The 18,639-nt window shown below is 41.3% G+C and overlaps 1 protein-coding gene across 2 annotated transcripts; it reads right to left on the bottom strand.

Moving 5' to 3' along the window:
- Positions 1 to 1,053: 1,053 nt before the first annotated feature.
- LOC115404980 (zinc finger protein OZF-like) lies at positions 1,054 to 9,549 on the bottom strand. 2 transcript variants are annotated; one of them, XM_030114365.1, is made up of 3 exons: positions 9,088 to 9,549; positions 1,815 to 2,636; positions 1,054 to 1,730 (listed from the first exon to the last, which is right to left on the bottom strand). In XM_030114365.1, exons 1-3 carry the CDS (start codon positions 9,095 to 9,097, stop codon positions 1,183 to 1,185), a joined length of 1,380 nt encoding a protein of 459 aa, XP_029970225.1. In that variant the 5' UTR covers positions 9,098 to 9,549; the 3' UTR covers positions 1,054 to 1,182. The 2 variants fall into 2 exon arrangements, with proteins under 2 accessions (XP_029970225.1, XP_029970224.1); XM_030114364.1 differs by having other exon boundaries at positions 1,054 to 2,636.
- Positions 9,550 to 18,639: the final 9,090 nt, after the last annotated feature.

Genomic DNA, 18,639 nt, shown 5'->3' with positions numbered 1-18,639 from the left:
TTTTCCACTGGATGCACTGTACTTGCGGCTTGACAAGGGATGGGGACCGAATTCGGTATTTTTATCAGTACTGACTGAATTTGGACATGAACGTAACGACATTAGTTGCTGAGTCTTCAGTAAACACAGCAGCATGGCTGATAGGACGCGATCCAAATCATGGCTCCACTTTTCAAAATGTGATACAGATTATGGTCCCTGCAGCAGGAATACTTCTAATCTGAGGAAGCTCCTGGTTAAGAACAAGATTTTTCTCAAGGCTGAGGAGTGCAGCATTTTAAACAGCTTCAGATCTACAGCTACAACTTCTGCATTCAACACAGTTAGCATGCTAGCACAGCATCTGTTAGCGACTCCTCTGCTGCCAGCAATAAATGAACATTTATTACTACATAAACACACACCAAAGCACCGAAAACTGGTAATGTTGAGTTTCAGTACCGCTTTCTGTATTGATCCAAACTCATCCTGAAGTTTGATGCGCCTGAAACTTGAGTGAAAAATGATCTGACAGCGAGTCTCTTCTGGATACAGCAGTCGACACACAAAGGCTTGGACGGAAGATGACGGAATCATCATGCTACAGATGACTGGATGCCAGTCCCCAATCCCCCCTTGCACTCCGCAACACATTCTCATCTGGTGGGAATGGCAAACCTGTGGAACTCCAGATCTGCTCTGTATCGACTGTAAAATGGGTTTCAGCCCATGACGCAAAATCAACTAAAATCACAGCACTGCCACAGTGTTGTTGATCGAGCTGAAAGAAAAAATGTCAAAATGAAGAAACTACGGATCATGTACATAAACCAAATGGAAGGAAAAGTCATCAAAATGAAGCCAAAGCCACAAACTATTTTAAAATACAGCAATTTTAAATATCGGCCATGTTTTTCATTGGAGTCAGGCGGAGGGACGACACTCATTTGATCTAAGGTTATGCCCATAGGAAAGACTGGACAGATTAAATGAAGCAATGTAACCAAATTTGAGGCTCTTTTCTGAAATGACAACACTGGTCACTGAAACTTTTCCCACGTCTCACAAGAACAGTGTGAACCAGTGTGAGTTCTCATGTGGATCGACTTATTACTCTGTCTGGTGAAACATTTCCCACACGTTTCACAAGAATATGGCTTCTCACCTGTATGAGTTCTAATGTGTAGTCTAAAAGTAGAGGGGTTACTGAAACTTTTGCCACGTTTCACAAGAATACGGCTTCTCACCTGTGTGAATTCTCATGTGGATCAATAAATCAGTCCGACTACTGAAACATCTCCCACATGTTTCACAGGAATGCGGCTTCTCACCTGTGTGAGTTTTCTTGTGTTGTCTAAAACCAGAGGGGTGACTGAAACTTTTTCCACACATCTCACAAGAATATGGCTTCTCACCAGTGTGAATTCTCACATGGACCAACTTATAACTCTCATGCCTGAAACACTTTCCACATGTTTCACAAAAAAATGGCTTCTCACCTGTGTGAGTTCTCATGTGGACCAACTTATTGCTTTGACGACTGAAACACTTTCCACACATTTCACAAGAAAATGGCTTCTCACCTGTGTGAGTTCTCATGTGGCGCGACTTATGAGTCCGGTAACTGAAACATTTTCCACATGTTTCGCAAGAATGTGGCTTCTCACCTGTGTGAGTTTTCTTGTGGGTCAATAAATGACTCCGTTGACTGAAATTTTTCCCACATGTTTCACAAGAATACGGCTTCTCACCTGTGTGAATTCTCATGTGGTCCAAAAAATTACTCCAACGACTGAAACGTTTCCCACATGCTTCACAAGAATGTGGCTTCTCACCTGTGTGAGTTTTCTTGTGGGTCAATAAATGACCCTGTTGACTGAAATTTTTCCCACATGTTTCACAAGAATACGGCCTCTCACCTGTGTGAGTTCTCAAGTGGACCAACAAATAGTTTTGCTTCCTGAAATTTTTCCCACATGTTTCACAGGAATAAGGCTTCTCACCTGTGTGAGTTTTCTTGTGGACCAACAAATCATTCTTTTGGTTGAAACTTTCACAAAAGGTTTCACAAACTTTCTTCTTATCAGTGATAGTTTCTAAGTTGTGACATTTTTTACGTTTTTTAAGGACAGTGTCAGCAGATGTTTCCTGACAGAGAAGCTTTCCACATTCAGCCTGCTTCTCTGACACAGGAAAGTTTCCCACATGCTCACTATGAAATACGCTGGGGTTTTTTTTAAGCTTTTTATTTATCGTTGATTCTGAGCCAATATGTTTCTTGACATCGTGGACTTCAGAGTCAAAAAAGAGGAACTGATTAGGGTCCGGAACTTCTAGTTCACTCAGGTAATTTTGTTCCTCAATACTTTCAAACTTCAGTGGAAGCTGCTCTGCATCCTGGTTGATACCCAGTTCATTGTTTTCCTCAATCTCTGGAGGTTCTAGTTCCTCTTTGATCTGTGGAGGTTCTGGTTCTTCTGGTTCCTCTTTGACCTGTGGAGGTTCTGGTTCTTCTGGTTCCTCTTTGATCTGTGGAGGTTCTGGTTCTGCTGGTTCCTCTTTGATCTGTGGAGGTTCTGGTTCTCCCTGCTCTCGACAGCAGCTTGGTTCCCGTTTAAAGAGCTGCTCCTCTCTACAGTTGTGGTTCTGTGGGAGATCTGGAGGGACAAGAAGTACAAGATAATAAGAACAGGAATTCCATAAATGATGATTTTGATAATCAACAAGTCAATTATTTTTGCCATTCGTCAGCTAATCGGATCACAGGTAAATGGCAGTCTGCAATGGCAGCTAACCATCATTAGCTTCCAATTTGAAGTTTTTTGCCCTTAAAAAATAAAGAAAATTAAGAAGATGGTTCATTCAACTTTTAATGTACTTTGTAGGGTGTAGCAACATTTCTGACACTTTTTAATGTGATGGCGTAAAAGTGAAATAAAGGCAGAACCCTGGCCTTTAACTTCTTGATCTGAGAATAATCATTGCCATCAGGTGTGGAATATATGTTCAAACTTTATTTACAACGAACTTGATTGATTGATTGATTTGGCAATAATAAATTAACGCAACATGAATACAGAATAATAAATTCAAACTAATTGCCAAGGATAACACAGGAAAGTCAGGGGCTTGTTTCCACTGTGGTCCTTAAAAAAAAACAACAAAAAAAAAACAGTAATGTCGAGTCATCAGCGTAGTGACAATTTACATTTCACTGCTCCAGACATATCACTGACATAAATCAGAAACAGCAAAGCCCAAGAATGGAACCCTGTGGTACTCCATATGTTATTGTCCTATGAGATGACAACTGACCACTCACATCAACAGCCTGTAGTCTTTCACTGAGGTAAGATTGAAACCATTCCACAGAACTTGCATCCATACCAAGGGCCTTGAGGTTGTTCAACAGAATACAATGATCCCCCATGCCAAAAGCCTTCTGAAAGTCAAGCATTACCAAACCAAACCACACTCCTGCAAAATATCTAACTTGATAAACAACAAACCAGAAATATACCAGGATCTATAATATATACAAATATGTTAGAGCTGCACTGCAAAAACAGCAAAAATTCATAATCTTACCAAGTTCAAAAGTCTTCTTTTCAGTCAAAATGTCTCATCTCACTTGATTTAAGATATATTTAAGATACAGAGACTTATTTCTTGGTTCAATATTCTTATATCAAGATCTCATTTTAAGTAAAATTCACTTACTGCATGGACAGATAATTTCATTAGTTTTAAGAGTATTTTTCTTTAATTTAGTGTTGATATCTTGTATTTAGGTTATCATTTTTTGCAGTGTGGGCGATATGGCCTCAAATCAATATCACGAAAATATTGAGCAGTTCACCTCGATGACGATAACTATTTGGGGGGGTGGGGGGGCATTTAATCACAGCTTTATATTGTACTCAATCCCCGCTCCCGCAGGCGTAAAACTGTCGTCGTGTCCTTGGGCAAGACACTTCACCCACCTTGCCTAAGTGTGAATGTCGTGTGAGAGTGAATGGTTGGTGGTGGTCGGAGGGGCCGATGGCACAGATTGGCAGCCTCGCTTCCGTCAGTCTACCCCAGGGCAGCTGTGGCTACAATAGTAGCTTACCACCACCCAGTATGGTGTGAATGGGTTAATGTGATATTGCAGTGTGAAGCGCTTTGGTCTCTGTCAAGCAGGGTAAAAAGCGCTATACAAGTGTAGTCCATTTACCATGTTACTGGATTAAACTTCTGACAGTTTACTGTGGGCTCAGGTGGTACAAACACTATTATTTTATTTCTCATTATATGGGGTCAATTTTCTTGAAATTCGATTAGATTTATCAAGATTAGGGTACAAAACATATCTATGTATCCTAACTTTCACAGCAACAGACGTCCAAATCCGACAGAGCTCTGCTGTTAATGTAAATGTCTTCTCTGTGGGCTTTAGGGAAAATCCGATGACTGGAAGACTCTGGGAAATGATTGTTACATGGTTCCAGATGTTTCCAGTGTGATGTGGTGTTATGAGCAGCTGAGAATGGAACACAACTGGATGTGTACCTGTCCCTGAGCTACAAATGAGCCCAACTTTTTTGTTTACAATCTCCTCCTTAGTTTGCTGTCCACACAGCATCGCTTCAGGAAATATTTACATCCATGCAACATAACAAGGACTCAAAACGATGTAGTTCACCTGCCAGGCCTTCAGATGGCGCTGTTACTCTGACACAGAAACTCCCAAATGGAGAAGAAGACATGAAGCATAGACACAGGGCTGCACATGCAGCGTGATGTAAACAAACACAACACCAGAAGATATGGCCTGTTCAATAAAAGAGCATGAGGAGCTTCTGCAGGAAAAATTAGCCAATCAAGCAAACTAGGAGTTTTACTGTCCGGGGCGGTCGGACCAGCATTAATCTGCAGCCCTGCGGGCTGTTAGCCTGTAGCGGCTAAATTAGCATGTTGCTATGCTATGTGTCCAGAGATCATGTCTGCTGGTTCGGATGTTCAGAGGGTTGAACAGCATCTGTCTGCTCTGCTGACAGCTTCTTCTGCTGGTTGCTGTGATTTGTGATTTCAAACAGTAGTTGGTGGAGTCGCGTAGCGCAGCGTCTTAAAGGGACATGAACACAGCCCACCTACACAGCCAAAGTGGACTTTTTTTTTTTTTTTTTTTAAATATCGAATTTACCAACATGGGTTAAATGACGTCGATTATCATAGTAAACTTCGGTAACGATAAATTTTTGGTATATCGCCCAGGCCTTCTCCCTCCCATGATCTTCTGTATTGCATGCTCAAAGAAAATATACTAGTACAGCACACCATATCTTGGTCTCGTTAGCGCTTAGTAAGTTGAAGTAGAGAAAAAAAGAGAAAATGGCAGAGATATGCATTTATGCATACATACCCGCTGCACACGTACTTAGACTATATATATATATATATATATATATATACACACACACACACACATATGCATTCGCATAAGTACGCCGGTATACATTCAAACACAATAATAATAAATTACTTACTGAACTAAACAAAGGTGTTTAAACAGTTGTTCAATTAGAAAATAATAAGAGACAGGGTCACAGTTTGCATATATATATATAAACGTACGTATTCCTCAAGCCAGTAAACCTTTTACGGCTGCAGCCGCAGAGGTCCATGTACAGATTGTTTTGTGGCCAGCCCCGTGCATCCTTACCACTGACAACTCCATGTAAATTATGCTCAGGAATTTTTGCAGCCATTGGGTGCGTGTGAGTGTGTAAGGAGGCTTCCAGCGTAAGGCCAACATTTTTTTTAGCTGCAGTTAACCCTGCTAATAACGCACGGTTTTGTGTGGAGGAGAGGTTCAGTGATGAGGTGTCGTTGAGAAGCAGTACCTTCCGCAAACATGGTATATTTATGAGCAGCAGATCTGACAATATAGACGATACTTCCTTCTAATTAATTACAAACGTCGTGGGATTGAGAAAGTGAAAGCTTCATCTTCTTAAAGTTGTTGTGGCATCCATGGACGGAGCAGATGAGGCTGGTCATGCTGAGACTTAATAAAAGTGAGCAACAAAGCAGGCAAACTTGCTGTCAACACAGCGCAGAGACAGCAAACCGGAAGTTGCAACACATAATGGCTCCGCAAAGCAGTACTTCCTGAATAAGGTCAATACAAACACACACAGACACACACACAGACTCGGCAGCAGGTTGCAGGCACAAAGCCACAATTTCCATGGGAATTGTCCAGTTATAGCTTATTGTTGCTTATTTTGAGAAAGAGAATATATTTTTATTTAAAGCAACACTAAGGAACTTTCAATTTTCGTTGCTTTTGGCGGCGCCAGTGGACAAAAGCGGTAGTGTTTTGCCTGAAGGAATACTATAGTTCCCATGAGGACTAGCGCGTGGCGTGGTAAAATGCTGCTCCCAGTGGCGTGCTGTCGGACTGAACTCGCCTACATTTGTTTCCAGCGGCTGTGTGAAGGATGGATAACGACGAGGTAATGAATCTAAAGGTGGCTAAACAATGTTATATCATGATGTGACGCATGCCGTAAAGCAGTCCGCACATTTGGAGTTTTTTAGCGTGCAGGGTTCCTACCACCCTCCTCACAGCTGCTTAGTCCAAGTGAAGCAATGCTGACGCCCTCAGCCCGTGACAGAGGGGTCATTCAACTAGTTGTAAGTCGATGTATCATCACAAAAGATATTAAAATGTTTTATTAAAGTTGAAAAGTTCCTTAGTGTCGCTTTAATACTGCGGTAATATTTTTTTTTTTATCTTAAATCACCTGAAATATTATCTCTGTTGTGAGTTTTTGAGTTTAAATAATTGTACAATAAAAAGTTCTCTTATGAGTAACCTTATTGTCTTCAACATATTTTTATTTTCACAAAATGATATTTGGAAAAATAGGGGTCGTCTTATATTCAGAGTCGTCTTATATTCGGGCCAATACGGTAAATAGTTCATCATTGAGAAATTTGCTCCTCTCGAGGACAGAAGGGCAACATTCATGCACAAGAAGTAGGGATGGGAATTTCGACTAATTTCCCCGCCGACTAGACTTGTCTATAAGCAAGAAAACCTGCAATTTAATACCCATATTTAATTAAAAATGTGAGCGGAGCAGCGCAGGCACGGTGTCGGGCGGAGGGGGAGAAGACAAGGTGCCTGCATGCGGTGTTGGACGGGGGAGAGTTGTGGAGCGGTGCAGCGCGGTGACCAACGCGCAACACACACCCACGCGGACATGTGAAGGACGGGCCATGCAGCGTTTAACCGACTAGTAAAATACTAAGCGTTTAATAAATGAGTAGGCGGCTAAACGATTAGCCGTGCACATCCCTAACAAAAAGTAGTAATACAAAAGTATTGTTTCTTTTTGCACTTGTAATTTATGTAAATACAATGATTTAATTCTTAGTACATGTTTGCTTGCTTTTTGTTCTTGGTTGTTTAGGGTTGTTCTGTGGCCATAAACTAGGTTTGTTTGAAAGAAATTCTGTGGCTACAATTTTCCTTCTAACTTTGCATCTACCTCGAATTTAATTTTAAATTAAAAAAAAGTTTTAATTTTGTTCAAATCGACAGAAACCCTGTTTGTGGAATATGCCCATTTTGGAGTTATTGCCCTGCCTGGAGAAAACTGCACCAGCCACCACTGTCTTACACTGCTGCCAAGTGAGTCCCGGTAAAACAAAAGAAGCATGCAGGCAGAATAATACTTGGTTTTTTCCCCACATAATACACCTGTTTATACACACACTGTACCTAAACAGAGACATACATAATATGAATACTAAATAACATAATATAATGAATACTAGATAAACATGAAGAATATTACATAATAATTAACACTACAGTAATGTGATTCACAAGTGATTTGGAGTCAATAGGTCAAAAGATGTGGGAGCTATTGAGAAAAAAACTCTTTTTGTCATAAAACTATTAATAAAAATTACTAGGAACATTGCCAGAGCAAACAAAGAGGTGTGTCTGAAAGAGACATTGTAGTAATGTGATTCACAAGTGATTTGGAGTCAATAGGTCAGATAACCTGGGAGCTATTGACATTATTGAAATTGTTCAAAGCTAAAAAAGTGTTTGAATAAGACAATGTAATTATACGGTTCACAAGTGATTTCAGATCAATACGTCAAATAATCTGAGAGCTATTGAGCTAAAATACTGTATTTTTCATAAAAAATATTGATAAAAATTATAGAAAATGTTGAAAGCTATCAAAAATACAGTATTTTAGCTCAATAGCTGCCTGGTTATTTGACCCATTGACCTCGCATCACTTGTGAATCACATTAATGCACGGTGTGGTTCACACGCACCTCTTTGTTTCAGCTTTTAACATTTTCAATAATTTTCATTAATATTTTTATGAAAAATGCAACATTTTTGCTCAATATCTCCCATATTATTTGACCTATTGATCTGAAATCACTTGTGAACCATATAGTTACAGTGTCTGATTCAGACACACCTGTTTGGTCCGGCAATGTTCCTAATTCTTTTTATTAATATTTTTATGAAAAAGTTTTTTTTTTCAATAGCTCCCAGGTTATTTGACCAATTGAATCCAAATCACTTGTAAATCACATTACTGTAGTGTTTCTTTCAGACACAACTCTTTGTTTGCTCTGTTAATATTACTAATACTTTACATTAAAGTTTTTATGAAAAAAAGTTTTTTTCTCAATAGCTCCCAGGTTATCTAAAGTATTGACCGAAAATCAGCATTAGCACAAGCTCGATTTAATTTACTTTGTTGTTCATTTTGGTTTTTGATGAACGGTATTCATGTGTCTTCTATTAATTATGAGAAAGGCGAGTTGTGATCCGTGGCACTTGACGTTTGATTTGCAATCCTCTCTCCCCAATGCTCGGCTTCGCTTTTACCGTAATCCGTAGAATATGTGCGCACCGCTAAACAACGTGTCGGCTCACTTGACTGTGTTTGTCAGAGCGCCGGCGAGCTTGACCGCAGTGTTTACTTCCGTAGGTGTTTTCGGGCTCATTCGGACAGACGCTTCTCAGATTGTTTGATAGCGATCAGCTGTTGTTAGCTTAGCGGCGGCTAGTTCGCTTACCGACAAGCATCCTCGATTTCGCTTCCAGTATCCAGTCGTCACACTTCCTCAAGCAGGAGCACGATACACCGGCTCCGTCTCCGAAGCTCGCTGCCGCTCCGCAGGGCCGCTCGCTACCCCCACAAATCGTTGATCTGCTGCTCGGCTCCTGGCTCCTCCACCCCGGTGTCCTCTCTGGGGCCTGATGACAGTGGAGCGTCCTCGTCTGGGTCGGATCCAAGCCGGTTCTGCCTGCCTGCTTGTCTTCATTCACTCTTTTACTAACCTGCTCTGTGAGATTTGACTGGAGGTTTCCACTTCTTACTGAACCACAGTTTGTTCACATTTCTCCAGCAGCAGCAGTTAGTCGTTGCTTGATAAACTCTCTCAAAGCCTGAACTGAACTCATTGTTCCTCATTGAACTCACTCATTCCTCTGAGAGAAACGAGTCACACGACAACACAGCTTCAAACAGCCTCCAAAGCTGCTTCTTCTCTCACTGTTTCCGGAGGATCACAAACAGCGTTCAGCTTCATACTGACGCCTAGTGGACACAGGGGGAACTGCAGCTTATCAGCCTCACCTCAAACAGTTGCAGCTCTTTCATGAATGGACTGTCCTGTGTGTTTTACAACTCTCAATTTAATCATCATCATCTGTGAGACATAAACATTTAATCAAATTCCTTGAATACGATATTTGGAATTTCTCATCAGTTGTAAATTCTCCAGAAAGATGCCAGACATCATTTTGGGAATCATAACAAACTGATCATTGACAAAATTGGAAACTTAAATAGAATATAAAGTTCATCCACGACATCATTCATTAATGATTTGGCAAATTTTATTTGTTTCTGACCTTGGAATTCAATTTGGTTCCCTGTTTACAGACATTTCACACATTTTACAACATTTTAGACCAGTATGGATGAAACTATCTAAGATACACAAACCATCAGTGTTTTTCAGTTTGTCTCTCATGTTTCTCATTCAGCATCTTGTCTGTCAGGTCAGAGCTGCTCAGGATAAAAGCTTGATGGTAAAATAACTGGCCATTATAAGACAGAAAAAGGAACAAGTGCTGGGAGATGAAGATCCAACCTGCTGCTCTCACTTATGTCACTGTGACATGATGAGGAGGAGGGACTTCCTGTCCAAACAGAGAAACCTGGCTGTCACCATGAGAATTCTGGAGGATATGAAGAGAGCCACAGCTCAGCTGGGACAATCTGTCCACAGGATAACAATCAGTCTGCACTCCACAAATCAGACCTGTGTGGAAGAGAGGCATGAAGAAAGTCATTGAAAGTCAAAGCAGAAGAAGTCCTGTTTGCAGTTTGTCATCAGTCACGTTGGAGACACAGCAAACATGTGGAGGAAGAGGTTCTGGTCCGAGGAGAATATAATAACAAGATCAAGATCAAGACAATATCAAGATGGTAGAGAACAACACATAGCAGCAATGTTAAGAAGAACAGAACCTGAAAGGTCATGAGCCACACAGCAACTAGTGAAGAACAACAAGCACAAATCAACACTGTTACACAGAATATTCATGGAACAGGAGTATTAAGACCCTCTGTCTTTATACTGTGAAGAGATCACATGCTCACATAGCAGCTTAAATCAGTGGATATTCTTTTGAGTTGGAATTCCAGTTTGCTCCAAAGTTTTAACTCCTTTTTTTTAACTTCCTCTGAATGAGTGAAAGTGCTGCTGAAAGTCTGTCAGTGACTCTTTGAGAAGCTGCTGGAAGACTTTTTTCACACTGTTCAAGTCAACTTTGGAGCTCCACTAGAGGGCCACATTATCCAGCAGGTGCTGCTCTACTTCTGCACAGAGTTCAACCATTGTGTCAATAAGAAGAGCTACTGTGAAGACAACTATTGTCACACTGAGTGCTGAACATCAGATACTTTCTCCTGTTGACTGAAACCTTGTTGGACACATGGAACATTGACTGTGGATTCTTCTTGCTGCTCTTTTCTTTGGTAAGATACAGAACTCAACATGTTTCCTCTTCAAACACTTGAGCACATTACTGAGCTCTACATGAAGAAGTTTGAATGTTCAGGATCCACTAAATCACACTCCAGCATTTATGCTGATGTTTGTTACCTTGTGAAAAAAAAAAATCATGCCTGACATTTATTGAAAACTCTTCTATGCTACTAATTGTTCTCCTTCAGTCAATCATCTGTATTGATTCCTCTCTTCTCTGCATGTTCTCTTCTTCTCCAGAGTGTAAAGGAGAAGACAAAGTGATGCAGCCATCAGGAGATGTTCCTGCTGCTGAAGGAGACTCAGTTACACTTAAATGTAGTTTTGAAACCACTGATACATTCCCAAGATTGTTCTGGTACAAAAAAAGAAGTTAACAGTTACCCAAAGTACATGCTGAAGCTTTACTCAACAACAGTGGAACATGCTGCAGATTTCCCCAAAGACAGATTTGATGCTGAGCTCAAAGAGAAATCAGTTCCTTTGAAGATCCAGAAGCTTGAGCTGTCTGACTCTGCTGTGTACTACTGTGCTCTGCAGCCCACAGTGACAGGAAACAGCACAACTGTGGATGAAAACCTTTGGAGCAAAGACAACACAATCCTCCACTAGAGGGAGCCCCACTCAATCACACTGCTGTGGTTTGACTCCTGACACACACTGGCAGAAAAAACATTTTTGTGAATATTTTTACATTTCCAGGATTTCTACATTCATTGGTTCTAAAATGAGATCTGGAGTGAATCTGTGTTACAATTCTCAACAAATCTAAATTTCTTAGAAAATCCTGACTCAAAGTGAACTACAGTAATAAATGAAGAAAACTGAGGTTGAAAATCATGAAAGAATTGGTCAAGGTGTCCAGCCACTCTGACCAATGAGGATGTTTGACTCTTTATCGAAGTTTTGTGAAACAAGACTCAAATTTCCCTCTTGGAGTGAATAAAAGGTAGAAAAGGAGGATTTCACTTCATGGTGATTGGAGTCGGAGAGACAGAGAAGTAAGACAAACACACACACACACACACACACACACACACACACACACACACACACACACACACACACACACACACACACACACACACACACACAAAGTGTGGGCTGCTGTCCTTTTGGTGTATTTAGCTGACTTTCTCCCTGTTTTTAGTATTATTGTTGAAAATGTTACAGTTGTGATGGTAATCAGTGTTCATTGTATTTCATCGACTTTAATCTTAAAAAATACAATTTAGAATGTTCTAAATTCTTGATCCACACATTTTTAAACAACTTAAAACTATTTTCAAGTTCAGTTTATTGATTGAATTTCTACCATTTAATCAAGACAGTTCAGTGTGTCAGAGAAACTGAAAATAAAAAAATGAACTGGGATCAATAACTGCATCTATAGACGGAACACTAAACATTCAAAACTTTGTTTAAACTGTAAACATCGGTCACTTGTCACCTTGATCAGCTTATTCCTTTTCAAAAAGCTTCATGACTCCAGCTTTCCTCTATTAAATCCCGTCATCATGAGGAGGACCCACATCAACAGTATGACATAAGAATTAGTATTTTAGTATTACAATTTAGTTTTGCTCTCTGCTAAAGGGGAATTTTTCCCTTTTTACCTCCGCCAGGAGGTTATGGAATCACATCCGTTTGTTGGTTGGTTTGTTTGTTAGCAAGATCCCGGAAAAAGTTATGGATGGATTGCAATGAAACTTTGTGGAAAGGTGGGTCTTTGGCTAACTTAGAATCCATAAAATTTTGGTGAAGATCCGGATCACTGTCTGGATCTAGGAATTTTTTTTAAAGGATTCTTTATCATTGACAGATAGGGAGTTTTTCACATAGTTGGGCAGGCCCGCCGACAGGGAGGGACAAACGTCTGGTTCACGCAGGACGAGTCGCTTCCGACGCGGAAGTGGAAGCGCCGCGCACCGAGTTTCAGATCGGCACCCCTGTTAACCTATCTGATGGTTCGTACAGGAGGCATGGGGAAGCGCTGTGGACTGCGGGCGCTTGGCTCCTCTCCATTTTCTCTGCAAGCCTCACGCGCTGTGTACCGCCAGTTGTAAAGCTGGACAGAGCAGATCTCACCAGACAGGAAGTCGGGAACAGAAAATACGAGAGAATCCGGTCAATTTTCAAATTAAAATGAAGTTAAATAATATTAATTATGTGGCTTTTCGGTTTTCCTTTTCAGATTAACTGACACACACACACACACACACACACACACACACACACACACACACACACACACACACACCTCTGGCTGATGTCACTCCGGTGAGTGTTTTCCATGTTGGTGAAGCTTGCTGAAGCTTGCAAGCGACTGAAGTGCTTGCTGTCTCTCTCTTGCTATTACTGTTAATTCACGAAGCAATCAAAAAATCAGGGTTATTTACGCCCCCGGGGTTACTTTTGCCCCCGATTGACCAGTGATCTCTCGTGAATTACATTTCTTCTCCGCCGTTAGCGCCACCGGCATGCTAACTAGCTTAGCGTGCTAACTAGCTTGGTGAAGGTTAGGTGTTACCCGGGGGCCAGAGTGGGTGACATCGAGGGGAACCTTAGGTTTTTAAAACAGGAAGGTAGGAGATTCCATCGAGTCGTGATTCACGCAGGCGGTAATGATGCCCGGCGGAGACAATCAGAGGTGCTCAAATTACAATTAGCCTCGGTGTGTGAATTGGCTAAGTCGATGTCTGATGCTGTAATATTCTCTGGTCCCCTGCCCAATTTGGTCAATGATGAAATGTATAGCCGACTTTCATCAGTCAATCGCTGGTTGTCTAGATGGAGTGAGGAAAACGGAGTTATTTTTCTAAACAACTGGTGCACCTTCTGGGGAAAGCCTGGGCTCATCCGCAGGGATGGCATCCACCCAACTTTGGATGGTGCAGCCCTTTTAGCTCACAATATGGCTGATCGGCTTCATACCCTAAATTGACAAACCAGCTATGAGCCCCGGGCGCAGAGCAGTCATGTAGAACGCTCCTCTGTTGCTCTTGTTGATCCCATCACTAATCCTGCTCCCGGATTCTTACAAGTCAAGCATGGAGGTTTACCTAGGCAAACAGAGACTGTGTCTGTCCATAGTGCTCAAAGCATTAAAAAAAGTCAATGGGTAAAAAGCTTAACACCTGTACGAGACAGAATAACTTTTCCAGCAGGAAATACATAAAATGTGGTCTACTAAACATTAGAGCAATCTCCACTAAATCTCTGTTAGTTAATGACCTTATCGGTGACAATAACATTGATCTCCTTGCTCTAACAGAAACTTGGCTTCAGCAAGATGACTATGGCCGAATCCCATTTCACCCCTTAGCCCTTCCCCTTGGCCCTTCCCCTTGGCCCTCCGCCTATGAAACGGAGTGCTAAGGGGTAGGGGAGAAAGTCAACCCCTCCGAATTGGGACACCCCTCCGACAATCGCGTACGTCATCAGTGGTCGCCGCTGCCGATGACGTAGGCAGATGCGACAATTATCTGCCGAAGAAGAATGTTTTTCTTACATTTTAAAACTTTATTAATTGACAAAATACTGACATTTATGAACGTCTTTCGTTGCGGACGCCGCCATCTTGCCGATCTTGGAAGGCTTTCTGAGAAATCTGTCATCCAGTGGCGCCGGTGGCGAGGGGCGCTTGTTTTGTTCGCCTGGACCGTGGGGTTAGTTCACTTCCGCATTGGCGGGGGCGCTCGTTTCCCACCCGCGCATTCCAGGCGGGCCGTGTTGAAGAAACCAGTTTATTGAAAATAATCGTCTATCTGTTGTGTTTGGAATGCGCCTGGAATGCGCGGGTGTGGAAACGATCACTCCAGTCAATGCGGAAGTGAATTAACCCCGCCCGCCAGGCATGATCTAGGCTGAAAGAACAAGCGCCCCTCGCCATCGGCCGATACCCCTCCGTTTGGAGTGTGCCTCTCGAGAATCTCCTTTTGGAGGGGTGACTGGCCCTCTTTCTTGGCCCTACCCCTCCGTCATAATGACAATTGGGACACTCCTACCCCTCCACGTGAACGCGCAAAACGAGGGGTAGGGCCAAGGGGAAGGGCTAAGGGGTGAAATGGGATTCAGCCTATGTGAGGCTCAATGAATGTACCCCTCCAACCTATGTTAATTTCCAAACAGCTAGATCAACAGGTCGAGGTGGAGGTGTGGCAGTGATATCGCACTCCAGTCTTCTTCTTAAACCCAAAACTAATGTTAAATTTAACTCTTTTGAAAGCTTAATACTAACGCTTACTTGTCCAAATTGGAAGAATCAAAAAGCTGTGCTATTAATTATTGTGTATCGACCTCCTGGGCCTTACTCTGACTTTTTAACTGAGTTCTCAGAGTTTTTAAGCAAAAAATATTGGCTTATAATAATAACATAAGATCCTTAGGTGACTTTAACATCCATGTGGATGATTCTGGTGACAGTTTGAGTAATGCGTTTATTGCAGTATTGGATAGTATCGGTTTCATTCAAAATGTTGATGAATCCACTCATAGTCACAAGCACACCCTAGATCTGGTTTTAACATATGGGATAGAGGTCAGTGACCTAAATGTTCTCCCTCAGAACCCCATACTCTCAGACCATTTTTTAATTACTGTTCAGGTTTTGATTGAAGACTACTGTGCTCAAAAAGATAAAATTCAGCTGATACGGACAGTATCTGAAAAATCTGTGGCTCGGTACAAAGAACTGATCCAGCCTGCATTTGCTGCATTATCTTGTGAACTCACAGAAATGAACTTATTGACCAGTGGTGATAATAGTGATCAGTTTGTTGACAGTGCTATGCACTCACTAAAATCTGCCCTTGACGTAGTGGCTCCGTTGCAGCTGAAAACCAATCGACCCAGGCGCGTTGCTCCAAGGTTTAATTCTGAAACCCGTGTTCTCAAACAAAAAACTCGGCAATTAGAAAGACTGTTGCGTAAATCTAAATCGGAACAATCTCTGAAGGCTTGGAAATGTAGCTTGCTAAGCTATAAACAAACTCTTTTTAAGCCAAGACATTATATTACTCTTGTTTAATAGAAATAAACAAAAATAACCCTCGGTTTCTGTTCAACACTGTAGCCAGACTGACAAACAGTCATACTGTAGTGGAACCAGTAATCCCAGAATCTTTAAACTGCCATGACTTTCTTAAATTCTTTAATGATAAAATCATAACCATCAGAGGTAAAATCAATGAAGCGCTTTCCTCAGATCAAGCTCAGGGAATCCAGCCACTGCCGCCACCTGAAATACCTGAAATACTAGATAGTTTTTCACCAGTAAATGGGGCTGAGATTACTTTGATTGTAATGTCTTCTAAAACTTCGACCTGTCTCCTAGATCCAATTCCAACTAAGCTTTTCAAAGATATTCTTCCAGTTATTTTAAAAACAATCATAACAATAATAAATATGTCTCTAGAAATTGGCTATGTGCCACAGTAATTTAAATTCGCAGTAATCAAACCACCGCTGAAAAAACCTAATCTTGATCCTGATATTCTAGCCAACTACAGACCGATATCAAACCTGCCTTTTATTTCAAAAGTCCTGGAAAAAGCCGTGGTTAAACAGCTTTGCCGCCACCTACAGGACAATAGTTTATTTGAGAAATTTCAGTCAGGATATAGAGCTTATCACAGCACTGAGACTACATTAAAGTCACTAATGACTTGCTATTGGCGGCTGACGCAGGTCTAGTCTCAATCCTGGTTCTCTTAGACCTCAGTGCAGCTTTTGATACAATTGACCACAATATTCTCCTGCAGAGGTTAGAATGTGAGGTTGGCATCAGAGGAAAAGCCCTCTGCTGGTTCAAATCCTATTTATCTAATAGGTACCAATTTGTTCACGTGAACCAACAGTCCTCACCGTGCTCCCAGGTCAGTTATGGGGTTCCTCAAGGGTCCGTGCTCGGGCCAATTTTATTTCTGTCATATATGCTTCCTTTAGGGAACATAATTCGAAGTCACGATATCAATTTTCCTTGTTATGCAGATGACACACAGTTGCATTTATCTATGAAACCTGATCAAACTAATCAAATAGACAGACTCAGTGACTGTATCAGAGAAATTAAAACCTGGATGACTACGAACTATCTCTGTCTTAATCCTGGCAAAACAGAGGTCATTATACTAGGCAACCATAAACTGAGAGAGTGCCTATCTGAACAGATTATCACCTTAGATAACGTCAGTGTATCCTCCTCCTCTACTGTCAGGAACCTCGGGGTCTTATTTGATCAGGATATCTCCTTTAAAGCACACATCAATCTGGCTTGTAAAACAGCATATTTCCACTTGCGCAACATAGCTAAAATAAAAAACATTCTACCTAGAAGCGATGCAGAAAAACTCATCCATGCATTTGCTTCTACTAGACTGGACTACTGCAACTCCCTTCTTGCAGCCTGCCCAAAAAGTGCATTAAAAAAACCTTCAGTTGGTTCAAAATGCGGCCACCAGATTATTAACCGGAACTAGAAGACATGAACACATTACTCCTATTGAGATGAGGACGAGGTAAACCAGTTCGTTCAGGATTATGCAATAAACAAGATGGTGTATCGGTCAGGATACAGGAATGAGGCCGATGTTCCTTTGTTGGACTGTGAGGGTCAGTCCATTTATTCACAGACAGTGTTGTAACAGTCTGAAATAAACATAAATCCAAATGAATGTAACAGACTCAATTTGTAACAAAATAAACATATAAAAACATAAATCCTCATAAATCTGCTCCCATAAGCATGTATTCACATAATAATACTCACAACAAGCACCAAATCATATTATCAGATGTTCAACATAACCAGATGCTTTTAAACCACCTGACAGATTCACTCTTCAGGTAATATCCCTAAACCAAATGGCTCAAATAACATAAATGTGGTAATGGTGCCACCCTGTGGCCAAAGAAAGAACATAACATGGAGTGACGTGCACTCCGCGGATATCCACCCACACATGCTCGTTATGGCCGCGGCTCCCGACGGAAGACATTAAACTACTTAAAATATACAAAACATGGAAAATATAAAACAGAAACAGAATAGCTTACTTCTCGTCAATGACTTAACACGCCGTGACTAGGATGAACATCGGATGGAGACTTCAGAAGGTAAGGACAGCGAACGCCGGAAAACTCACTCGAGAAAAACAGGAAACATTCACTTCCTACTTCTCGCGACTACGTCACATCCTCTTTTCATTATCAACACAATAAAACAGAACAAAACGTAGTCATTAATACAACTCCCGTTCTAAAATCTCTTCACTGGCTTCCTGTCGAGTTGAGAGTTGATTTAAAATCCTTCTCCTGACTTACAAAATCCTAAATGGGATGGCTCCGACCTATCTCCAAGATGCTTTAATGCCTTATCAACCAATCAGAGCACTTCGCTCTCAAAATGCAGGGTTACTGGTGACTCCTAGAGTCTCTAAATGGACACTAGGTGGAAGAGCCTTTAGCTATCAGGCACCGTTTTTATGGAACCAGCTTCCAAGTGGTGTCAAAGAGGCAGACACAGTCTCCACATTTAAGGTTAGGCTCAAGATGTTTCTCTTCGATGCA

The sequence above is a fragment of the Salarias fasciatus genome, chromosome 18, assembly GCF_902148845.1.
Source record: "Salarias fasciatus chromosome 18, fSalaFa1.1, whole genome shotgun sequence".
Classification (NCBI taxonomy): Eukaryota; Metazoa; Chordata; class Actinopteri; order Blenniiformes; family Blenniidae; genus Salarias; species Salarias fasciatus.
The sequence above is the reverse complement of the archived record's forward strand: the minus strand, read 5'-3'. Positions and strand labels throughout refer to the sequence as shown.